Below are 26,929 nucleotides of genomic sequence, written 5' to 3'. Positions count from 1 at the left end.
TACTTTATGCACCCAGAGAGAGCGTTCCTCAAAGTTCCCATCACTGTCAAACTCGTGATGCATGAGAGAGTCCCAGCAGTATGTGTCTACGTAGCTGGCCTGCTTGATGGTGAAATTGCTGGGAGGGAAACAGCTGATCTGAGGCCCTGCAGAATAAACAAATGTTGATGTGTAACATTATCTTCTAATATGGAGGATTGCTTTCTGCAAACTCCTTTAAACCTGATTTATCAGTGTGCCTGTAAGATATTTCCCACTACTTGATATCTCTGTCACACACACATACACACAGTACTCACTACTGGAGGTCTGTAATACATACATCTGAGCTTCCGCATGCCCTTTTGCTTTCAGCAGTACAGATTTCCACCAGAGAAATCATGTGTTTCCAAATGGCAACCTGGCATTTAAAAACCCTGAGTGTCTCCATTCCAAATTTGCGCTTCTCCACCTTATATTTAGTTCACCTTGATATTACCACATATAGTCTAGCCACTTGAATTCACACTCCACACCCATCTGTCATTTCCCAAGGGTGCTCCACCCTTCAACAGAGAGCTTGGGATAGGAAACTAAGGGTGTGCCCCACCTACTGCAAGAGAAAGATTCTATTTTTTCCCCTTTGCTCCTTCCACATCTGCTCAGCTCTCTGTAAGTAGAAACATACTGCCACTAATTTACTGTCAGTGTGTGATTTCTCCTGCCAGACCCTCTCATTATAGCCTGCTACATGGTCCAATTATCTTAAAGGTGCGTATGTGTGTGTAATTAATCTGCCACATTTCAAAATTAAAATTAACATCATTGATAGTGACACCTAAAATATAATTATGGTTGCTTAGGTTGCGATGGAGCATATTTATTTAAATGTGCAGATATTTAGAAAGACAAGGACACAGCTTCAATCTTTAGACTGACAATGAACTCTTAGTGGAAACTTAGTGTTTCATCTTATTGACCGTGCTTATTTTAGCATTTGTGTCCTCGTATATTGCATGTTAAAGGAAAATGCCATGTGAATATGCAACATAGATTTTTAGACATATAGACATATTTAATACATATTTTTGATAGCACAAATAGTTGTATTTGAGCTTTTACCTTATATTATTTATATATATTCTCCTAAAATGTGCCCTTTTCTTTTATGTCATGTATGTTGCATGAAGGCATTGCACCAGTTCTATATTGTATTGAAGATGAAATCATCAAATGTAATAAACGTACATGAGTCAAGCCACAGTGTAACATTTTTGTTTTTATTTTGGAATCTAAGTTTCTAATCCTTATATTTTAGAGTTTTGGGCTCATGCCATTCAAAGTTCAGCCACTGTGCAAGGAAGAGCAGTCCCAGTCTGTCCTTAAGTGGTGCTGCATAATAAGAATTTTGTGTTTGGTAAAACATTAACTGCTTTACGCAAAAGAGAAAAATAGATTTGAAGTGTAAAAGTATGCTTTGGCTGGTAAAACATAAGCCCGTGTACCACCACTATTGACAGCTGAGGTGACTAAAACAGGAGTATATCACACTTGTTACTTGCAAGTGAGATGAATGACAGAAAAGCATTACATTACATACACAGCTTTCGACACAGCGTTAGATCAGCGTTAGGGGTGAGAACAGGGGTAGGTTAAGGGACCAGCAGGTTAGGGATAAGAATCCATGTCATTACTGTCCAGTTTGAGTCATATTTAAGGGTAGGGGCATAGTTACAACAATAAACATGTAGTTAAGATTGTACAAAAGTTATGGTTAAAATAAATTTTGGCTTTAAGTCTGAAACATGAAAAAAAAAATAGTCTCCAGTGGTACAGTCTACTGTTTTGCTATGGCCATTAGAGGGTGTTTCCAATGAAAAATATAATGTATCATAATCAGTCTTTTTTTTATTTATTTTTTTTTTTTTTCAAAATGTAGGTTGCCACGTGATCTTTCTGCATGGAGTTTGCATGTTCTCCTTGCGCATGCTTGGGTTTTCTCCAGGTACTCCGGCTTCTTCCCACAGTCCAAAAACATGCTCAGGTTAATTGCTAACTCTAAATTGTCTGTAGGTGTGAATGTGAGCGTGACTGTTTGTCTGTATATGTATGATGACCTGTCCAGGACGTCTCCTGCCTTCACCCTAAGTCAGCTGGGATAGACTGCAGCCTTCCCCTAACCCTAATGAGGATTATGTATAGATAATGGATGGATAGATGGATCGCTTGTGAGCACGTGTGAGCACACATGTTGCCAAATCACCCTAAATAAAAAATGACAGCACATGCCTACTCACGAAATCTTGTAAAAATATTCCCTCCTTCAGCTCCCCACCCCTGTGAGACATTTGGCAAAGGGAGAGAGACAAAATTTCCTGCCACTGCTCCTATCTCCTCCTCCCAATCCCCAATTAACACTGGCAGATCATCCCCGCATTTGTGCCTTGTACAGGATTTCTTGGCTGAGAGTCCAGGTGCGAGTAAACCAGACTCTAGACGGCAGCACAATCAAGCACTGTTGTGAAACTGACAACCCAGCAGATAGGCAGCCAAGATCCATCAGTTGAGCTGCGTACCCCAGCACCACATCATGTCCTATGCATCCCCTCAACCCCCCCTCTCTGGTTAATCAGCGTATCCTCTCATTTGACTCAAATAGAGGGAAGCTGCCATCGAAGAACTTCGCCTTGTAATTACAGTGTGCCAGCGTTAGTGAACGCTGCTCTCAATCATCCCTCGTGGCAATTAGCATCAGGAGCATCAGGCTGATTGCAGACCAGCTCGGAGAGGAGACGTTTAGTTCAAAGTCAAGGGAGTCAGTCTCTTCAGCAACAGACTTGCACTGTGAACTTGCCACACATATTTTGAATTTGCAGCTGTGCTTTTTTTTGTTATTTTAACGATCAAAGACATAGGTTGAGGGTCTATTTCATTCAAATCAGGTGTTTTTGCTCGAGTTGAAACATCAATAAATGCCAATAAACTCCTGAATGGGTAATGAGTCTATTGTTACTTTGTGTCGTCACATTTGTATTGCTTTTGTGGTTTCTATTGTGCCGAGAAGGTCTTAACAGGGTCAGCAGTTAATGTCCTCCTTTAATGATATGTGTTGTTTCAGTCTTTCCTCCCACTTAGAAAGAGCTGTATAATTATGGCTCCCATTGTTATTGCCCTTAATATTTCCCTTCCTTACATAGGAACAGTAAGCGAGGGTGTATATGGGTTTAGAGACAAAAGCCTAGACATGCTCATTTGTCATGTGTCTAACTTGAGCTTTACTTCTTTAGTATGTTTCGACCTCTGCGTTAACTTTGAATTAAGTTCCATGAGCTGAAAGGATAATAAGTGTGTATATTTTCATATGTCTGATATTCCTCCCTAGCATGAGCTCAACCAAATGCAGTTTAGCAAGGTAATAATATGCAATTCAAGGATGAACGTTACATAATTACTATACAGAGGAGACTAACAATGTAGCAGAAATGCAGACCACAAAGCCAAAACAGGAGCATGGAGAAAAAAAGAGCACTCATGAATATACAGTATAATTCAAGGCAAAAGGAAATGGAATACAAAACAGCTGCTCTAATCTAGTTTTTAAAAAGCTTAGGGACAGAGAGTTGCTCACCCAGGGAGATCTCACGGGCAAAGGCCATGCACACCAGCATCAGCGGAAGGCCGACAGACACATACTTGATGACCTTGTCCAGAGGAAGCTCCAGTTCCAGGTGGTTGATCCGATGTATCCCGGAGCTGTCCTGCAGCAGGGCATCAGATAGCATGGCCTTGGCCGCTGCCTGGGCGATGGACATTTTCAACACCTACCCAGTGATAAGGAAAAGGTTTTATTTTTTGACACATTCAAAGAGGAAAGGAAGATATCGTGTACTCTAAGTGCTGTTAGTACAAATCAAACTCTTGACCTGTGTCCCTGTTTGCCTTTATCTTATCTTCCCTGTCATTCTTCAATACATATGATATAATAAAGCAGAAATTCCTATGGATCTATAGTAATAAAAATAACTAAAAACTAATAGAATAAAAGAAAATCTCAAGAGTGTTGAATTGTTTCTTCAGTTAAGAGAAAATTAAATCATAAACACAACTAACCCTGTTCTCAGGAAATATTTTACTTGGCGATAGCTATAGCCACCTTACCTTATGTTTTCCAACTTTCTCTGCTGATACTGTTAGAAAATAAGTTTCCAGAGCCAAACAGTTCCTATAAAGATCTGCACAGTATTGGAAAGATCCTTAAGTATTCAGGGAGGGCTCAGTAAATGAGAGGTTGGATCTGGGCTGGACCAGGCCGAGCCTGGTCTGGCTCTAATTAAAGAGAGGACATCTGGGAGCATGTAGGCGCCCAGATGGCATTGACTGCAGCAGACCTCCAGTACTCAACAGTGCCTTGCAGTGTTGTTTGTGTGTGCGCGTGTGTGTGTGTGTGTGTGTGTCCACACTGTGAAGCGTGCTGGCTTTGGCCCACTTCAAACAAGTGAACCATCGCCAGTGGCTTTTTCAGCCTCTGTCATTCTGATTCTATTTTTTACTGAGCTCCAGCCTCAGAGCTTCTGCTGTGATACTGTACCATACAATAAGCCTGTTTCTGACCCTCATTCTACATGTGTTGGAGAGAAATGCTAACACTGTAGAAAAATTCAATCTGACATACAGAGAAGAACACTGTGGTGCCGGAGTCCTGATCGAACAACAATTCATACTGTACGTTAAAGCAAGCTACAGTATGTTATCACATTGACTAACACATGGTTTGTTAAATTGGCTTTCTATTCTGAGGACAAAAAACTGTTCCCAGCACACAAACAGCAGCTTTGGTTTTTTGGTTGTTGGTACACCATGTTCAAAAGCTACTCGCAAACTTTTGCTACAGTTTGCTACTGAGAAGATAGTGTACACTGTGTTGCTGCTGCATCTGGAAATGATGCTAATGGAAGTGGCAACCAAAACTTGTAGGCTGTAGACACAAAACAGCAAATGTGCCTGAAAGCTGAGGGCAATTGCAGAATCTGGTCTGTTTGTCACTATGAGTCACCCTTACATACTATTTTTTACTGCATCCTATGTACAAAAAGCTTTGATTATTGTAGCTTAAATAATTGAAGTGGCAGATTAGATAATGATCATGCTATTTTGGTAAAAGGACCGAAAGGCAGTAACAAATGATTTATACTGTATATGACACTAGATGTGAGTTGCTATTGGTGCATGTTGTCTTGTAGCAAAATCCTATGATTTCACTGTTGGAAAACAGTGTTCAGGAAGGAATCGTTGGATTTGTTGGGTTTCTCTGTATAATTCTGTAAAATCTTCAAATCACTATGTAAAGTCCCTTTAAATTATGAACTGGCTCTAGATAAATAAAACTAAATTGAACTGAATTGAATTGACTTGACAGGGCAGTGGCTTGGTGTTTAGTACTTTCGCCTTGCACCTAGAAGATCCCTCTTTCTCGTCCCGGCCTTCCTGGGATCTTTCTGCATGGAGTTTGCATGTTCTCCCTGTGCATGTGTGGGTTTTCTCCGGGTACTCCGGCTTCCTCCCACAGTCCAAAAACATGCTGGGGTCTGTATATGTAGCCCAGTGACAGACTGGTGACCTGTCCAGGGTGTCCTCTGCCTTCACCCCAAGCCAGCTGGCTTAGACTCCAGCCCTTCCACGACCCCAATGAACATTAAATGGTGTATAGATAATACAAATAATGGATGAAATGCTTATCAGAAGCCTGAATCCTCTGATGTAGATTTTAACCTTGGAACAATATTAGTCAGTGACAGTAAATTCATCCCAGCAGGTGAACAATAGAAATACAGTGTTTATGTTATAAGGCAATATGCTTGTATATGATTGCCAGTGGATGTGGTATTGCATTAGTGTCAAAGCTGAGTCAAGATTAACCTTTTTGCTGGATGAGATGATATTTTGTTTTGTTTTTTTGCATGGAGTGCTCTGCATTGACCCACCTTGCTATCTCAACACAATGTTTGTACTCAAACGAATAAGGGATCTGAGTTTCTTTGTGCTGGTGACCTTCCATCCATTCATTATCTATACACTGCTTAATCCTCATTAGGCTTATGGGGGAGCTGGAGTCTATCCTAGCTGACTTAGGGTGAAGACAGGGGACACCCTGGACAGATCACTAGTCTACGTAACACTTGGCCACACAGAGAGACAGATGCACTTACATTTATGCCAATTTAGAATCATCAATTAACCTGAGCATACTTTTGGACTGTGGGAGGAAGCCGGAGTACCCGGAGAAAACCCACACATGCAAAGGGAGAACATGCAAACTCCATGCAGAAAGATACCTAGAAGGCCGGGACATGAACCTGGATTCTTCTAGCTCTGAGGTGACGATGCTAACTACTGTGCCACTGTGCACACTGGTGTGCTTGTTTTATAACAGAAAAGAAAAGAACGGGATCACATAACACATCATTTTTCAAAAGAATAAAAAGTTTTTGGAGTTGAAAATTCTTCCGTTGTTATTCACTGTATTCATTGACCCTTTAACCCTGCCAGCCTAAAGTGAACCAAAGTAACCACCTGACTGTGAATCCACAGTAAATGTAACTAATGGAATCCCATGATACCGCCCACTATAGCTATTGTATAGACATATTATTATATTCATTTTATACCCCATTTGCTCTCCAACTAGTGTTTGTACTGTTTAAAAAGTGCCACTGGTTACTCTCCTCATCTGCCCATTCTTCACAGTCCTTGTGGAATAATTATCGAAGAAATGCTGTGACGTTCATGGTCTCAAACAAGGCGTTTTATTTTATTTTTTTTACATTTTTTTTTCTCTATTAGACCACTTCAGCAAATATGGCTGATTTCTCTCCCACACACAAGAACTTTGGACCGTTGCTTCTTAATGTTAATCAGTCTCCTAATCACCTCACCACATGTTGCATCCTACACCATGTAGGCCCACTGCAGCTCACATTCCTCCTGTCAGAAAATGTTTCTGAAGAAGGAATAAAGCAAGAAAGGCGGACAATAACAGATACTTCAGCGCTGCAATTATAGTTTGACCTTTTATAGGGGGGCAGAAAACAGCGCAGGAATGGAATTACACACATACAAGCTGTGTAAAAAACAAAAACAAAACAAAAGACAATGCAGTGATTACTCCGAGGAAGCAGAAGCCAAATCTCAGAAAGACGTGGTTGAAAAGCTCTGCTGAGTTCTTTTAGCTGAAAAGGTGGTTGAGAGTTTGGGTGGGTGTCTTTTAGCAAGTTCAATCACAGGCTGGAGCAACAACTAGTGGGTGGAAGGCTACTTGTGTGACAGGAAAACAGGGGAAGCAGAACCCATATATAGACTACTAACTCTGTAATCTGGGAATATAGTCTGAAGAATCAGCCTGAGATGGTGTGGAAGTATCGCATGCATTAGTTTTGCTCCTTTGTGATACAGTGCTAATGTTAATGTGCTAACCGTTCGGAGTCTAAATATCCTCACGAATCAAGCTGCCTACTTCTTCTGTGGGAATTCACGGCCCGGCATGTGTCTGTTTAAGCTAAACTAATGCAGAACTTCCATGAGTCACAAGCGGTACCTTTACATGTTTTAATTATTAAAATTGGTCTATTGAAACACAATAGATTATGACAACAAAGTGTACAAATGAAATAGAAATATTCCCCTAGTCTCTCACTTGCTTTGGAAGATCCATTACAAAAAAAAAAGCAGTTGAGAACAGAATATTAATGAGCAACGTACTTCACAATGAACAATCAGAACATTCAATTTAACATGGGTTTTTTTCTTTTTCTAGACATCTTCACATTAGAAACAAGTGAGTCCATTTTTGTGTTTTAGTACAAAACAGAGAGCTGAAATTGATTCACAGTTTCTGCAAAAGCCTTCACGTAAAATGGAAAGAGACATCAGTACTTAAGTCTCTTATGTCTTTCTTATTTTCCTCGAAAGCGTCTTCTTCCTTAAAAAAAGTTTGTCAGTACATGGCATTGGCTCCAAAGTCACCGGCCATCTGTGTGTGATTTCTGTCGGCGTTAAGTCTGGAGTGACCGGCAGGGCTCACCGGGCTCTTATGCTGCGACAAAATCACCCAAGGTCAGAAAAATACACAAGCAGTTTTCTACGAGTCGATGGTTGGAGTCAAGTACGTATGTGCATGGCCACGAGCTATTTCATCAGCCTTATTCCGAAACTGTCTTGTTCCTTGAGCTACTCTGCGGCCACACACACACACACACACATACACACACAAAAAATAAACTGAATAAATATGCAAACCTTCAACACCAGAATACAAACATATGAAAAATCCAATATACATACTATATGTGCAGTCAGTATACACTGGTTTACTAGTTGTTTTTTTTTTTTTGCTCATGGGAGAAGAAAAAAAAAGAAAACTAAGATTGTTCTAAAAGTCATGCTTGAAAAGATTTTCTGCAGCAGTGAGTCATGTGCTTCTCTCATGGAGAAGAAACACGTCAAATGAGAGCGCTGTTCGACCTGAGAACCTATGAGTCATTTAAAAGGCGTGAATGATGTCCCAGCAGTAGAAGCCAACATATACAGTCACTTCTGCAGATGTCTGGACAGCATTACACAACTCCCCCTCCCCACCATCCTTTATTTTAATCCTTGCTCTTTTTTTAGGAAGTGAAATGGCACATTAGCTACAAACTGAAAGCGTGGACTGTCAGTTGAAAATGAAGAGTTTTTATAGCCATATGAAATGAACTGCTGAAAAAAGAAGATGCAGCCCTTTTTGTAACAAATTTCTGGTGCCAAAAGATTACATTCAGTTAAGTATTTGTTTACACATACAGTCAAAATATCTCACTGTGCAAAGATTTTTACTTTTTTGATGCATGTGAAACTTCCTTGTTCTTCTGGCAAGCATTTCATTTTCCAGAATATCCTGTCTCTCTGACAGGCACTCTACATCTTCACCTGTCACTTAATATGCTTAAAAATATCCTCACTTTTGAACTGACAGTATTTTTTTCAACTTTTTAGTTCCTGTGCCATTTCTTTCCATAAATAGCCTGACCTACAGAGTACAAAAATGTGCTACTATCCAAATATTTCAAGAGCTCACTGCATGGGAACATACTATAGTAAAATGCGACAACACAAATTCATTGTTAAACTAATATTTTTCCTCTATAATCATGATTGTGATGATCACTGTGTCTGATTAGGCTCTGCACAAGAGTTTCTGATGAAGACTTAATAAGCCCTCAAATGCTCTTAAGAGTCACTCCACATTAGAGTCATGCGAGGTGAGTCTGAATGAGGATGTATTGACTTGACGACTGCAGTCAAAGTTTAGGTCTTTCTCTGAGTGGACTACTCCAGCTCCTCTCTGTGCTCCATGCTCACATCTCTCCTTCCCCCTACCCTGCCGGACATTTGCCTCCCCCTGTCGTGTTCCTCCTCTCCGTCCTCTTCCTCTTCTTCCTCCTCCATCCCTTCCTCCTCTTCCTCTTCCTCCTCCTCTTCTTCGTCGTCCTCCTCCGTGCCGTCCATGGAGTCATCGGCTCCCAGCATGGCTTGCTGCATGGCCAGGGTGGCTGAGTCTGAGGACAGTGACTGGAGGCTGTCCATGCTCAGCGGGTCTGAGGAGAGGGAGGCGGGGTGAATCACAATTGATCATTTCTTTTTTTTTTTTAACACTTTATTTTTGTTATCTTACATATACAAAGAAAGAAAAAACAAACTAACAAGTGGGACACCAGGGACATAATGAGACATTTACAGCAAAATCAGATCAAAATTTGAAATAAAAAAGCAAATTGAATTGAAGGAGCTATAGCCAATCTCCCTTAATTTCTGATACTGAACACAATTGATCATTTCTATTAATATTTTTTGCTACAATATCATTTTGTGTGGCTATATCACTAATGGAACGTGTACTGAGTATAGTTGTATTAAGTTGTAACTGTGGGTATTTTTAATATACACTACCGTTCAAAAGTTTGGGGTCACCCACACAATTTCATGTTTTCCATGAAGACTCACACTTTTATTCATGTGCTAACATAATTGCACAAGGGTTTTCTAATCATCAGTTAGTCTTTCAACACCATTAGCTAACACAATGTAGCATTAGAACACAGGAGTGATGGTTGCTGGAAATGTTCCTCTGTACCCTATGGAGATATTCCATTAAAAATCAGCCGTTTCCACCTAGAATAGTCATTTACCACATTAACAATGTCTAGACTGTATTTCTGATTAATTTAATGTTATCTTCATTGAAAAAAAACTGCCTTTCTCTGAAAAATAAGGACATTTCTCAGTGACCCCAAACTTTTGAATGATAGTGTAGAAAATCTAAACTATTACTTTTTTCCTTTTCTATTTTAATATTCTACTGTTTAATCTCCTATAATGTGGTACAAGTAAAGTCATTTGGCATTTAAGTGATGTTGCACACTGTATACAAGGCATGTGTAAATCCTACTACATTCCTGCCTCTACTGTGCTCATTTATTTATAAGTCTTGTTTTATTTTATTGTATTTTATGTACAGCGTCTTTGAGTTACTTGTAAATAAAATGTATTATTATAAATCTATGTTGGATCTTTAATAAACAATGCTGATGAAATCTAACTGCCATCCCTTGATGTACAGCAGGTGGTTTTTGTCTGTTTTGCCATTGTGTACATTCTATATTGCATATCTAAATAACAAATTCAAGTGTTTCTTCACATTCTTCTGTCTTTACCTACATTATCTGCAGTATGGAGATAGCAGATGATAAATTACACCCAGCAACTAAAATCTATAACACACTCTGGGCTTTGACAAGAAAAATGAGACAGTTCCCTTGGGTGACAGAAATCTGCTTCCTCTTTTTTCTGTCTTATTCTATCTATTCTCAAGAGACTTGAGAACATTTTTCAATCGCACCTTAGATTCAGTTTATGATTCCTGCAGGACACATCTGTTTCTAGAATATGAAACTCTTTGCACTTTATTTTTACCCCCACATCTTCTCACTTAACTACTGTAAAAGGAAAGAATCAATAGTGTCACCTAGTGGGTAAGACCTAAACACACAAGATAAGGCTTTACTTCTTAACCTACTGGTAATGCATGTATTCTCTAGATTTGAAAAGTTAAGAATTCCTTAGGGACCCAGGATAAACTTGAGGTGTGCTTGTTTTTTGTGTAATGGCAAATATTAGTGTTGGCCTACTGTCTGAGTTGTTTCCTGTTTGAGATCTGTGAGTCTGCAGAACTCCAGCCACGATGGAGTCGGGCCAGAAGCGCTGTGTTGGACGGTGTTGGGACTTCATCTTCTTCGCTTTAGGAGCTGGGTCTGGATTACTGGCATCTAACATGGGCTGGAGGATACGCCTACGAGCATTGATGAACCTGTGAGAACAAGACAAGAAAGAGATGAAGGAAGATTTTTGAAACAGTGACATCTATTTAGTACCATGGCATAGCTTTGTGAAGAAGATGTTGTGGATGAAGAGTGAGTATAGAACAGTTGTTATCTTTGAGAATGTACATATAGATCCAGACCAGTCTGGAATTTTTTTGGTTAACTACATAACTAACTACCTCTACATTAAATTCAGCTTACTGTTGTTTAAAAAAAAGTCCACTCACATATAAAATTAGGCTATTATGTAACAATGATGTGTCTGGGATATATTAAAGGTAACTGAACAGTCACTTCTTGTAGTCTACGTGTTTAATGTGGGCGAAATGGGCAGGTGTAAAGACTTGAGCCACGTTGACAGGAGCCAAATTGTTATGGCCAAGTCAAAACATTGGTAGGAAATGGTGCCAAGCCTTCTATGGTGCTGACAGTCTAACAACACTTTAAGGCTCTACTGTTAACATTCTGCTGTTAGCATTCTAGTCATACTGTGTATAATAAGCAAGACAAGAATGGAGACACAATTGGGTCTAATGCAGGGGTGTCAAACATATGGCCCGTAGGACTTAACCGGCCCGCCAGAGGGTCCAATCCGGCCCGCAGGATGACTTTGCAAAGTGTAAAAATTCCAAAAGTGAAATCGAATCCTTACTGTGAAACTATTTAAAGACATTGAACATTGAGCAATATAATGAGAGGCAGTAGTTTCAGTATGACTGAGTTTGGCTTGGTGGAACCCCATTGTAGATGGACTGACACAACTTTTATGCATTTAAAAAAAAATAAATTCCTATATGTACAATGCAGGTTGACAACTTAATATTTTCCTGAATAGTTCCCACTTTAGTTTGTGTGGTGTATCATTTCAGGTGGTCAGGATTACTACACACATGTGGAAATGAATGTAAATTTAAAATGATTTCTAGGTCATGACAAGTTGTAAAATATTATATTGTTGAGTTCCAGATACCTGTGACCAAATGTTTTGTGCCATTGTAGATACATTGTGATCTGTAAGTTGTAATGTGTAAATGATAAACTGAGAAATTGCACTTATATTTCCTTTAAAAATTTAGGTTGTGCATAATGTTTTGATAAAACGATAGTTCATTAAATGTGAACATATCAGAGTATACTTTTTTGCGCTAAAACAAAGGGGAAAATTTGGAGTTGTCATTATTTATAGGTTATTATGTTGTTATTTTATTGGTCTGGCCCACTTAAGATCAAATTGGGCTGAATGTGGCCCCTGAACTGAAATGAGTTTGACACCCCTGGTCTCAGGTGTGCTTTACATATACTACCAGGAGATGGCAGCACAGCATCAGTAATGTGCTGAGGACCTTCAGTATTTTCAAGTTCAATTTAAGCAAAGCCTCCACTAGTATATCAGTGGCAATGGTATGAATGTTGAAGTCACTTGACACAAGACAGAGTTAGTGTACAGCATCCTACCAGTTGTTCACTTGCAAAAGGGTTAGACTTGTTTGTGCTGCAATCTGCCTTTTCTCGTCTTCTGTTGGATATGGGTGCTGAAAGAAAGAAGAAACTCTCAGTTTAGTCATCAATCATATTTGTGTTGCTCCATGACTGATTCTTACTTTTACATCACAATTCCAGCTCTCTGACCATTAAACAAAACCCTTCATTCAACACATGTCACACTTCATTCTCTCCTCCTACAGAATCAAGCACAAACACATACACTCTGAACTTCCCCGTCTGCCTCACCATGAGATGCTGGAAGAGCCAGGAGCGCATGATGTTGGTGGCATGTTTGGGAAGGACCCCCCTCTTATTCTTGGACTTCTTGTCTTCATTGTCCAAGAGGGATGAAAGGTCCACATTTACCTTTACAACAGAAACAAGGAAGGGAAGAAAAAGGAAGAAAAGAAAAAAAATAAGGAGCAGATAGCAGGGCATAGTTATTGTTGCCACGGAAACAAAGGGAGACTACCAATTACCTATCTTTTTTCTGTGGCAAGGGCAGAAACACCTCCTCAAGTGTCACCATGGTAACCGAATTTGAGTAATGATACTTAAAATACAAAAAAGCAACACTCTTGGCTATTCTGTAGTCTGATCTGTGATTCTACAACGAATTTAAGGAGGCGAGGGTCAGGCGAGCCTTCGCTCAGAAGTTTGAATTTCACAGTTTGCAACTAAATTAGTGAGGAGCTGATACAAAGTGAGACTGTATTGGGCTTGGTTTTTCACTTGTGTTGAGCTAAGTCTCTCTTTGTGTTCAGTGACAAATGATTATTGACATGTTATTGTTAGGAGTGAGAGTGCTGAAGGACGAGATGCCCTCAGACTATTGACAGTCTTTGACAGCCTGCGGTGTACATATGGATAAGTGTGTGTATGCGTGTTAGTCCATGTGCTTGGTCTGGCTGAGCCACACTTGACACCAGATAGTTTACAATTCTCGTGAGCACATTAACTGGTGATCAAGAGATGTTTTCCTGATTTTCTAAAATAACTTAGCTATAGGGCTGCACAGTAGCTTGGTGGTTTGCACGTTTGCCTTGCAGCTAGTAGATCCCTAGTTCATGTCCTGGCCTTCCCGCGATCTTTCTGCAAACCCACACCATGCAGGGTGGGTTTTTTTCCGGGTTCTCCAGCTCCCTCCCACGGTCCAAAAACGTGCTCAGATTAATTGGTAACTTTATATTATCCGCAGGTGTGAATATGAGAGTGATTGTTTGTCTGTATATGTAGCCCTGTGATAGACTGGTGACCTGTCTAGGTGTCTGCTGCCTTCACCTTAAGTCCGCGATGATAGACTCCAGATTAATTTCTTTATTATAAAGTATATGTTACTTTACATCTATATTACACATATATATTATTATATTATTATTATTATACAGTCTCCGGTTAGGCATCATGTATGAACCAGGCATAATAAATTGATAGTTTTGGTTTAATTCTGAAATGCTAGTTAACCTGATGTCTTCTTCACTTTAGGCAAAAAGTTCATATTTCTTGTGTCTGTAGTAAAATTGTTCACACAGTTACATCCGGGGGACTCACCACCAGTCTGGACACAAATCCTTTAAATGACTATAAATCATCAAAGTTTAGGAGTAGGCTTTGATTAATTCAAGGATGAGTTATGTCCAGAGTTGGGTTAGGTTGAGGTAGTAGTTAAAAGTTGATCAAGTTCCCAAAGAAAGAAAGTACGTCAATGCAATGCTGGAGGATAAAAGAAGTGTACCTATGTACTATAGCACAATACGCGTGTTTGTTTCATTGTGAAGATAAATGTATACTGTATGTATGTTATGAGGTAGATAATATGAAACACAATGGAGCTTCAACAATAACAATATCTGAAAAGAGCTATTCTTCATCATCTTGTATGCCTATTTACATTCACAAATATATAACATATAATATGAATACAGAATATGAGGAAAGATCTTAAAATGACACTCTTATTGTACTTCCAACAAAGTGCTCATTTGTGAAGGCTAGGCTACATTGAAGGCAAGTATGTGAGAGTTTCTATTGGAGACTGGAAGACATCATTAGGATTAAAGGAACAGCACTAAACTGATTTAAATATTTATCAGATAAATTTCAATTTGTTTATAGTAATGATGATTCTTCCACTTACAATACGTGAACAACGTTATTAGGAAACACTGTATACATTTTCACTGTTATGCAGATAAAACCTAGTTATTTTTATCTATAAAGCCAAATGAAACCAATCATTTAGTCAAACTCCAGGCATTCTGAAGGACATAAAGGCCTGGATGACCTATAATTGTCTTATTCTAAATTCATACAATACTGACGCTGTCTACACAGATAGTTATTCTAAATGACATTTCCTTGCCCTCTGTTTCTACTGCAACAAACAACAAAGAGTTATTTTTTCCACAATATATCCTTTGACTCAGACCAAAAGCAAGTCTGTAGGATGGCATTTTTGATTTGGAAAATATTGTGAAAATCAGGAACATCCTGTCTCAGGGTTATGCTGAGAAACTAGTCTATGCATTTCTAGCTTCTAGGCTGGACTATCGTAATTATATCACAATAATTCTCTTAAAAATATCCAGCTGATACAAAATGCTGCAGCTAGAGTTCTGACAGGAAAAAGTAAGAGGGATCATATTTCTCCCATATTAGCTTCTCTTCAATGGCTCCCATTAAAATCCAGGATTGAATTTAAAATCCTGCTTCTAACATATAAAACTCTTAATGACCAAGCTCCATCTTATCCTAAAGACCTTATTGTCCCATATCATTCGAACAGAGCCCTTTGCTCTCAGACTGCAGGTTTACTTGTGGTTTTCAGAGTTTCTAGAAGCAGAATAGGAGGCAGAACCTTCGGTTTTCAGCTCCTCTGTTGTGGAATCAGCTCCCAGTTTGGGTTTGGGAGGTAGAGACCCTCTCTATTTTTAAAATTAGGCTAAAAACTTTCCTCTTTGATAAAGATTCCAGTTAGGGCTATGTTGTGAATTGGTGCTATATAAATAAAATTAAACTGAACTGAAAACTGAATTTTATGTAAATAAGCATTCAGGACAAAATGCATGAATAAAGCAGAAAGACATAAAACTGGGGCTCTGTACAGCACAGTAGTGGAAAGAATCCACAGACAGATAAACTCATATGCACTCATACATTTACAGAGCCCCCCTTAACCCGCACAATGCCCATAAATGCACATTCACATGCACTCAGATTGCCCCTCATACTGCCCACACAAAACAAGGCTCATTACAGTTGTAGCTGGGTGTCATGTGGATAACCCTTCTCTTATCCCCCCTCAGCCCTGGGAGTGGATGTGTTCTGGGGGAAAGCGAGGTTGAATTAATTGACGGCGCCAAGCTCGAGAGTGTGATTACTTGGGGCTTGTCGGCAAAGTAGCAACAGGGCTGTGTTCAATTCCCAGCATACATGTAGCACTCTGCCTCGGCTGGGTCGCCGCTTCTCACTGAGGCCTCATCTGACTGTCAAGCACAAAATTACCTGCGTGAAACTGAGCTGCACTTGAAACTACCACCTGACATCCATAAAACAATGTTAAACTACACAGTTCCAGGACTTTTTATTAATATCTACAGGGAAGTGTTGAGCCTGTCAAGGCCACATGAATGGCCTCAGGAGCGGGATGTTGACTCTACCTCTAAATGTGTATCAAATTTCCAGAAAAAGAATGAAAAGGTCAGTGACTTAAAACCTGAACCTTAAAAATGAGGTGGCGTACACCCTGGACAGATTACCAGTCCATCACAGGGCTAATCCAAAGAGATGCACAATATTCATGTTCACGCTTACAGCAATTAAAAATGATCAGTTAACCAACCACGTGTTTCTTTGGACTGTGGGAGGAAGCCAGAGGACCTGGAGAAAACCCAGGCAAAGGGAGAAGATGCAAACTCCACACAGAAAGACCCCAGCGAGGTCAAACCAAGAACCTTGTTGCTGTGAGGCCACAGTGCTAACCACTGCAACACTGTGCAACCTCATCTGTCATTCTTGTCTAATTACAACACTTGAATTGCAGCTTTGTGGCTCAGTTATAGTTTTCTGTCCAGCATCACAGATTCTCCTACAAAGAACTGAATTTAGTTTTAACCCTTAGATGCATAAGTGGGTCAAAAATGACCCGATGAAGTTGTTTTCTTGCAATATGTTTTTGTACTGAAAAGTTCTAATCATTTCATGTTCCAGCTATTCCTCAACAAACATGTTTTTGATTTCATTACAAATAAAATTTTAAGCTACCTTTTATACTTTTTAAGAAATTATATTTGTATTACTACCCCAAGCTTTCATAAATGGGTCAGAAATGACCCGCATGTATTTCCTATGGAATTTTCATGGAAGCCTGTGATTCTTATCAACTGTGACTGTCAGGAATACATTTACTGTGGACCACACACCCTATATCAGAAGTCTCATCGAGTAGGAAGATTATCTTACACAGCAAGACCTGATACATTTAAGTATTATCTACATTTTTATTTTTTACCTCAGAAGAAATTAGATGCTATCAAATTGGTATTTTTCAACATACTGGCACATTCAAGACTCTTGTATGAAAGAATATGTGTTATTGTTATGTACCATCAAATTAGCCTACTTCATAGCCAGCTAAGCTAGATAACGTTATTGTATGTAATGATAGAAAAATCATGGATGTTGACATTCTTCTATTGCTGCTCTGTGTAATATTCTTTTTCAATTATCGAAATGTTCAAAATCTGTTATACAGTGAAAAATAAACATATTTCAAACATGAAATCATGCTTGTGTGGACAAAATAGAATACAAACTATAATGCAAATAATTATTCTTAACCAAACGACAAAAGTGGCATAAGAACACATTGATTCTTATACAGGTCATTTTTGACCCACTTATGGAAGAGTGTAGGGTCCAATCACTTGTGCATCTAAGGGTTAAAAACTGACAGGTATTTCTGTATCTCCTGCTGTATATTGTTGTGCATTTTAATAGTGTTTTGCCAATATCACCTGTGCCTTGTTGAAACATGGTCTTTTTGTATAGAAAGAAAATGTACTTTGGTACAGACAAACATCTAGATTACACCAGAGGCTCTGCTTGATAGCATGTACACATTCATACAAGTTGATCAGACCATTTTATTTGCACAAATCATACTTCCTTTGAAAGAGTCATACTTTATGTTTGCTGGAAACCAAACTGAATACATGCTGTTCTCAACTATTTTGGAGTTTGCATGAATAACCCTACTAACTATATTCACAAAACAGGTGCTACTGCCAGTGACAAACACATATCTTACTAGGACTTTGAATTCCTTTGTGAATTTATGCTCAGCCAACTTTCACACAAAACATTTTGTCTGCTCTCCATTTGCCAGTGTCTCAGTTCATTGTTGTGACTGTCTTTTAGTGAGTCCACTCCAGAACAGAGCAAAGACCTTCTGACTCTGAGGAGATCCTGCATCCTTTGTGCAGATCGAACAATGGCTCAAGTGCCACCTTTAAAGGGCGGTTTCTAATCTTTCCCAACAGAGGTGTGTGTGTGTGTGTGTGTGTGTGTACAAAAGCATGGTCAGAAAGGTTCAGGATGCCAACTGTCCTCCCCCACCTCTATTAACCTTTAACAAAACAAGCACAAAGCTTTCTTATGCCTGGAAAAACACAGCAAAACTGAACTGTATTTTTGCTTTCTTACTTAGTTTATATACATGGTCTCTAGTGTCAAAGTAATGCATCTTGGTCTGCCCAACGTCCACCCAAACCACCTCATGCTGACACTAATACGGTTCATTAATGTAGAGCATCAAAGATATCCACTGAACATAATCGTGACAGCCACTACTTGTATTACTTCTGATGTTGGAAAGACCATTTAGTCATATGTAAGTGTATTTTCTAGAAAACAGGGTTACAGAGACACAGGAGAGTGACTGACCTAACTAATGAAAGCATATCATACTGGGTTTTGTGGACCAAACAGTTTAGTAGTTCTACAATTTGACTTTTTGTTTTACTTTTTCTCAAGTAGAAAGCTGCTTTAGCTCTTAATTGCATTGCTTTTGTCTTTCAACCAAGAAGCTCAGCTAACTTTAGGGCGATTCTGGCATTTACCTAAATCTGGAAGGGTCTACACAGACCTTCCTGCAGATGTGACATGAGCCAAAAATAAGTGCCTACATGGGCTGCTCAGACTGCAAGTATGTCGAATGTGCATGTGCTGGATGAGGAGAGGTGAGGAGATTCTCTGTCATCCACACATTTACAATTTATCTTTAGAAGAGTTGCATAGTAGTTCGGTGGTTAGCACTGTCTCCTTGTAGTTAGAATATCCATGGTTCGTGTACCGACCTGGGCCTGGGATCTGCACATTCTCCCTGTGCATGTGTGAATTTTCTCCAGGTTCTCTAGCTTCCTCCCACGGTCCATCCATTATCCATATACCTTAATCCTCATTAGGGTCATGGGGGGCTGGAGTCTATTCCAGCTGACTTAAGATGAAGGCAGGGGACACCCTGGACAGGCCACCAGTCTATCACAGGGCTACATATAGAGACAAACAATCACACTCACATTCACACCTATGGACAATTTAGAATCACCAATTACCTGAGCATGTTTTTGGACTGTGGGAGGAAGCTGGAGTTCCCGGAGAAAGCCCAAGCATGCACAGGGAGAACATGCAAACTTCACGCAAAAAGATACGGGAAGGCCGTGACGTGAACCAGGGATCTTCTAGCTGCAAGACGAAAGTGCTAACCACCAAGTCACTGCACAGCCCTGTCCAAAAATATGCTGAGGAAAATTGATAATTCTAAATTGTCTGTAGGTGTGAATGTGAGTGTGCTTGTTTGTCTCTACATGTAGCCCTGTGATAGACCTGTCCAGGGTGTCCTCTGCCTTCACCCTAAGTCATCTGGGGTAGACTCCAGCTCCCCACGACCCTATAGAAATAAACTTTGATTGATTGATTGACCCTAATGAGGATTAAGTGGTGTATAGATAATAGATGGATGGATGGAATTGTACCTGAAGTAGTTCCAGCTGGACTTTGGAGAAGCTTGGATTTTTACAGACTCTCCATCAACAGTGCCTATACACAGTGGGAAAGTCTAATTTCTTCAGTAGTCCTGTGCCATGTGCACCCACTGTGCTCAACACAAATCAGGAATAATTACTGACATGGTGCCACAGCCCAATCTGTAACTAGCTGCTATATCTTGTAAAAAGTGCAAAGCCACAGCTTTTCAGAAACATCGACAGGAGCCCCGTGTGTTTTTCTGCATTCAGTATGTGGATCAATGTGGCCAGCTGTGTAGCAGACCTATGGATACCCTTCGTAATGTGAATAGAACCACTTGCGCCTCTTCTGTCGGCTTTCATAGTCTGCACTAGTCTGTGCACGTGGACATGAAAAGCATGAACTGGCCCTTATAAACCGATACATTTAGCCTGAAAAGCGTTACTTAACTTGCCTGCATTCATCTCTAATATTTCAGATGATGTTGAACAATTTTTTGCAGTTGACTAAATCTGTAATAATCTCTTCCTTTCAGTGGTGTAGCTTTCAGCTAAATTTTTAATGAATCACTAAGAATCAGAATAAGGCTCATTCATATTCACAACAACCTAAGGTTGAAAGGGAAAATACAGCGACTGTCCCAAGTATCCTAAAACAACTGCAGAAGCTTTTTGAGACTGAAAATTGAACTGGAATACAGGAAATATTAAAACCACAAATGTGTCCTTGTGCCATAAAAAATCCAATTTCAGGCATTCATGTGGGTTTCACTGCTCTAAAGCCTTTCATGCAAAGAAGATAAACCATTTGTGGTCATAATATTTCCTGTCCATAATAATTCTGTGACACTTCACTTTCTTTTCACATTTCACAGTGGTACAAGTTTGTCTGTAGGTTGTTGACTAATAAGAAACAAAATGAGGATCTTCTGTAGCAACTCTGTAATTTATTTCCCCCGTCACTCTGAATGGCATCATCAAAAAATTCTTTCTAGAAATGAAAAAGTGCTCACACGACTTTCATCTGCAGTCAGACCTGACAGGATCATGAAAGCTCCCCCAAACATCGGGGGAATAAACAATTTCCATTTTGTTTGACAGCAGGGGGCTGTGTTCAGACAGAGACAATGAAAAGGCACCCAGGGGGGTTTCTGTGAAATGTAAAGAGGCCCTTTTAATAATAACAAATTGAGACGGTGGGTGGGGAGGGCACAGGAGGGAGACAACGTGTCGGCCAAAGCATCGCCGCTCGGGCATCTTTACCTGCGAGTTCTGGATCTGGATGGTTCCCGGCGGCAGCGCCTGCGTTAACACTTGCCCTTGCGATGTCACCATGGCAACTGGCTGGTACAGGGTCCCACCTGAGGGGATAATTTGCCGCCATGAGTATCAAGTGGCTGCAGCAGCTACCGGCAGCCACATCCTGTGCAGCCACCAGAGCCTTATTAACTACTTCTTGTCATGCTCGCAATCAAAAACGTAGCAAACAAGAGACTAAATGATTAAATTCAAGGTGCATTAAAGCCCTTTAACTCAGAAAGAAAAAAAAAAGGAGGAGGAGTGTGTTTTTGCTGCTGGCTTAATTAGCCTTGATCAACACACTCTTATCACAGTCTGTTTGAGCTCTTCAATGTGTAGTGATCAAAGGCAGAGACATTGATTTATTTTGGGTTAAAAGGGATTTCCAGAGGGCAGGATTAACATTTCACTGTACAGGCTTGACATTATAAGAACCTATCAGCCAAGCACACTGTGAAGGATACTTAGCACGACCCTCTGATACACATGTACACCAAACTCAATCACTACAGACACATATATGAAATAGTGTGTTTTTATAATAGCATTAAAATGTTGTGGTTTGTTGGAGAATGCTGTGTGCTGTGTGTACATGCGCTGAATGACTGCTGGTTATTTTTCATTAGATGCTTATATGTGACAGTATGGATTGTAAAGAGTCAAACTGATGTTGGCCACTGTTGGCATGAACACAAGTCTGCGTAACATTCATAATAATAACTCTATATGTAAAGCACTTCAAAGTTAGCACAGTAAAAACAACAAAAAACAGACAGAAAGCTCACATCTTCTAAAGTAATGACATAAATCAAAGATGAAGAAAATTGCCAAACATAATAGAACTACAATACAATATATCAAACTGAATAATTGGAAATTACAAAGAAAGATTTCTCATGAACAAGGCAGCAGCACTTCAAAAAAGACTGATGGACTTCATCTGGCTAAAACATAAATAAAGGCAATTCATGTGCTCAGAAGTACTTTCTGAAACTACTTTTTCTCAGCTGTCACAGCTTGGCTAAAGCTCCCTCACACATGATTACATGATTACACAATACATGAAGTCTAACATCATCTGTCATTATTTTAAAGTCATAAATGACTCAGTTGTGACTGTAAAAAAGGAGACAAATAAAAGCTAAATGTGTGAAACCTTTTGTGGCATCCAGGTCTTATTTTCTGATGTGACAAGACTCATGGTAAAAAAGCAGCTACCAGGTCTGACATAGAACATCACTTTTTATTTGTGTAATTACGCACCAACTTTAAGCGCACGGCGCCTTTTATGCCAGGTTCTGTGACTGATGTAGAGGTGGACTTTAAAGCCAGAATTCATTAAAATGTGATGTGTATGTGTAGGAATCACAACTGGGCTCAGTATTATGGAATTACCAATCTCCAAGGGCCATATAAAAGAAAAGAAAATGTGAAAGTCAAGCTGAAACGGTGCTAAAAATCACACATTTGTGAAGGATTGTTTAAAGATCAGTGTTGTAGAAGTTATCTAGTTATCATCAAACCCTGCATAACAACAAAATAGAGCATGCTGCTTCTGCTGCTGACAGATTGTAGTGTATTCGTAGTTAATGGTAATGGCATCAAATCTGTGCATATTTTCAACTGTGTACATTCACATGGATTTTCACGTAGATATTTTTTCTGCCACATGACACCTAGAGGCGATCTCTGATAACTGGGGAAGGGGGCAGGTGTGGAAGAAGCACACCTCATAACAATAGCTATAGGATGGGAATACCAATATCACATACAAGTATAAATCCTCTATACATAAATACGTGCATTGCGACTATAAGAATTTTTTTATTTTAATTATTTATTTTTTTGTGGAGACTTAACAGTTTTGTATAAAATGTAGCTGCTTGTCCAACTAGAACAGCCAAAACTGCTCCATGACTCAAGGACGACCAGATATTTCTATTCCATTTCAGTTTATAGTTCAAATGGTCCCTTTTCAATTTGACATTACACAATAAAAGCTCACCAAAACGAAAAAGGGCATGTGTCAATGTCATAGTGTTTTGATGTTTGTGCAAGTAATGACATGCTTACCCGATACCACTTGAGAGTTGATGGTGGTCATGGCGACACTGCCCTGTTGCAGACCCCCGGCAGGCACCACAATCCCTGAAGGGTTAACAGAGCTGGAGACAGAGGTCATGGATGGAGAGGAGGTCTGAATTAGTTCCTGGGGGATCACAGAGGGAGACACTGGTGAGCAACTGTAAGGAGGGATCTCTACTTCTTGTGAGAGAAAAAAAACTCCCAATGGCAAAATCTACCTGATGATAAATGACAAGGTGGGATCTTGGGAAGTGCTACTTATAGAGGGATACCTTCGAGGAACTGTAAGCTCCACAGTGGGTCCATGACTGACCTGCTGCATGCTGAGACTGGTGTGTGATGGAGAATAGGGTCCACCGAGGTCATTACGGAGGAGGTTGTCGCTGTGCATCTTGGTCTTGAGGCAAGTGATGTAACGGTTGCAGAAATCCTTACAGAGCTCATTGACCTTCTCCAACTCCAGTAGATGAATCCGCAACACCTGAATGGCTTTTACCATCTGAGAGAAACAGAGGCAAACCATGAAAAAGATTACATTTCTATTCATGTCCCCATTATTTATGATGTTATTGAGTTGTTAAGGCATCAGTAGAATTTTAGGGAATCATGCAATAATTCATATTTTTCTATACATATATTTTTGCACTAAGATATCCTTTAAAGCAGTGGTGTCAAACATGCGGCCCTTGTGCCAAAACCAGCCTGCCAGAGGGTTCAATTCGGTCCATGGGACGACTTTGCAAAGTGTAAAAATTACAGAGAAGATATTAACTGTAAATTGTAAATTTGTAAAACTTTAAAATAATTCCTAGACTTTGACAAACAGAAAACAATGTGGTTCTAAAGCAGTGCTTAAGCACTACATTGCTCTGTTGTCTCAGATCCATACAATTAAAAGACAAATGATACACAGATTAAACAGAAATGGTAAAAAGCAGAAGCACAAGTATGGATCAAGCTTCAAATGGATCCTCTATTTTTTCCTACGATGCAACTGAATATTGTCTTTAATTGGGCCCCAAGTGAGCTGCAAAAACTAATGATTTTTCATTTTATGATACTGGGGTAAAATTCAAAGTTGTCCTCTGTTTCTGGAAGCTTAATTAAATGCAGAAAAGTCATTATAAATGCTTTACTCAGACAACCACATGAGCTGTGAGTCACTGATAAAACTTTAGCATACACAGTACAGATGTTGCTCAGCCACATATGCTTTAGATCTATTCAAACTTACAATTGACCACAGTCAGTGAAATCAAATTTAAAATCCAGTTGAATTGAAGTGTTTCCAGTCAGTTTTTTAAAAAGTGAGATGTGATGAAAGTGACATTCAGCAATTTCTTTTACAGATGAGCAAGGAGTGGCATTTAACTTGTTTTAATGTTCCAAAGATGCATCTAGATTGCACATATAAAGGACGGTGCGTTTCTTTCGTCTTATATACTCCCAAAGCCAGAAATCTAAAAATTGAACCTCTACAATAAATTCATGGCTCTTCTCCACTGAATGTCTTTAGGAATTAGTGTGAGCAGAACTTGTTTCGTGGGGGGCTAAAAGATACATATTGGATTTTTATTGCACACAGTGACAAAACAACCTCAGCTCAAATGTACATTTAACATTTTTGAAGCTCTCAACTGCTTCTCACAGCCTTCATCAGCCAATGGACAATGGGGGATGGCATTGAAAAACTGCTTTAAGCTTCAATTATTTTGATACACATTCTGTTCATAAGAGTGAAGAATCAATATCCATGCTCAAAGTGTAACTAAACTCCTAAACCCAACAGTGCGCTGTAGCCTTTTCATGTTTGAACGCAGCACACAAATAATTCAGGGTAAGTGGGATGAAACAATCTGTTGGCTTTTTGAGAGGTCTCAGCATTAAACTGTTCAAGATTTTAACAGCAGAGGTATCTGTTCAGATATTTCTATATATTGGTGATGTTCGCAAGTCTACAAAGATTTCACGACAGAAATCAGACCATCGTGCTACAATCTTCACTAAAACATTGCCTAAAGGAAGTCTTGCAGTAGCTTCTTAAGGCTTATGAGGAAGCTTTGACGGCAGGCTTCACAGAGTGATGCCTCTGACGCATCAAGGTAAATCTTCCCAGAAAATAACTAGAAAAGCACTCAGAGAGTGCAGTACTCCGCCAAGACTGCTCATTCCTTGTACCATCTCCAACCAATAAGTCCTGATGAGTCCGCAGTGGTTGATTTGTTGTAGGATTGCAATCATGTGATCGTCGGCAGGCAGTTGACGTAGGGTTCACTTGTTATAGTTACAGTGACTCCGTGCTGTTATCAATGATACAGAAATAGTGGATCCAGACTATTAGCCGCATCACTTCCAAAATCTAATCAGTTGGTCTTTGTGTCATTTCTGACCTTCCCTGAAAATTTCATGTAAATCCATTAATCTGTTTTTTGAGTGATGTTGCTAACAGCCGACCAAACCAACGGCGATTGTCACATAACTCCATCACTTTCCTTGGCGCAGTAATAAAAGTCCTCTTATGGTCTGACATATGCAGATAATTTGAATAAATGTAGGGGTCAGAGAGGAACTTGTGATACTGAACACACATTTCGTTGGAGTTGTAAGGAAACAGCTTTTAACGTATGCTTTCAATGGATTAAATGCACGAACCAAAAGGAAATACATATGACAACGTGCATTGTATTTCATTTTCTTGCTTTAATTTGTTTTTATCTAGGCATTTCAAATCCTCTACAGTTGGGCCAGTTTATTCAAAGACAACTATTGATAAAGCAAATGACAGACAAATATTTGCTCATACTTTGAATGTGTGAAATGGTTAAAACCTATAAAAGAGTTGGATGCAGTTTCAATCATTTTGTTTGCAGTGCTGACGTATTTTTAAAACATTTACTGAATGTACAATATACATACACTATCGTTCAAATGTTTGGGGTCACATAGAAACGTCCTCATTTTTAAATGAAAAGCATTTTTTTTCAATGAAGATAACATTAAATTAATCAGAAATACAGCCTAGACATTGTTAATGTGGTTAATGACTATTCTAGGTGGAAACAGCTGATTTTTAATGGAATATCTACATAGAGGTACAGAGGCCCATTTCCAGCAACCATCACTCCTGTGTTCTAATGCTACATTGTGTTAGCTAATGGTGTTGAAAGACTAACTGATGATTAGAAACTCTTGTGCAATTATGTTAGCACATGAATAAAAGTGTGAGTTTTCATAGAAAACAAGAAATTGTCTGGGTGACCCCAAGCTTTTGAAAGGTAGTGTATAATTTTGCACTGTCTTCTTTTCAGCAGTTAGCTGACCATCAACAGCCTGGATTTTCTCCTCTCTGAGTAGCACACTGTGGCACACACACTCAAAGTCACCATTCAAGGTCACCAGAATGGTCAGAAAAGTGCTTGGCCAAGGAGGAGATAAATCAGCTAATTAAACTGCACTCGCTTAATCGAGGGACCAGTAACTCTTGCACCCATCACAGCCAGTCAGGCCCAGCGTAACGTTACTGCCCTCTGGAAGAGTTAGTACCCTCTGGGAGGAACGCCGGCACCCAGTGCCTCATAAAACACACAGATGCAGGGTTAATTGACTGTTCAGCACTTGTCGACCTGCCATCCCAAGTACTGTAAC

At 39.5% G+C, this 26,929-nt stretch overlaps 1 protein-coding gene across 1 annotated transcript in view; it reads right to left on the bottom strand.

Annotated features, from left to right (window-relative positions):
- LOC111568198 (pbx/knotted 1 homeobox 2) overlaps positions 1 to 26,929 on the bottom strand; it is a 140,333-nt gene that overhangs the window by 6,277 nt on the left and 107,127 nt on the right. Inside the window, 10 exon segments of the mRNA XM_023269717.3 lie at positions 4 to 146; positions 3,608 to 3,800; positions 4,879 to 4,954; positions 9,344 to 9,608; positions 11,199 to 11,377; positions 12,846 to 12,922; positions 13,122 to 13,241; positions 21,164 to 21,261; positions 23,273 to 23,408; positions 23,598 to 23,783. Of these exon segments, the coding sequence (XP_023125485.2) occupies positions 4 to 146; positions 3,608 to 3,800; positions 4,879 to 4,954; positions 9,344 to 9,608; positions 11,199 to 11,377; positions 12,846 to 12,922; positions 13,122 to 13,241; positions 21,164 to 21,261; positions 23,273 to 23,408; positions 23,598 to 23,783 (1,473 nt within the window).

This window comes from Amphiprion ocellaris, chromosome 14 (assembly GCF_022539595.1).
Source record: "Amphiprion ocellaris isolate individual 3 ecotype Okinawa chromosome 14, ASM2253959v1, whole genome shotgun sequence".
Lineage (NCBI taxonomy): Eukaryota > Metazoa > Chordata > Actinopteri > Pomacentridae > Amphiprion > Amphiprion ocellaris.
The sequence above is the reverse complement of the archived record's forward strand: the minus strand, read 5'-3'. Positions and strand labels throughout refer to the sequence as shown.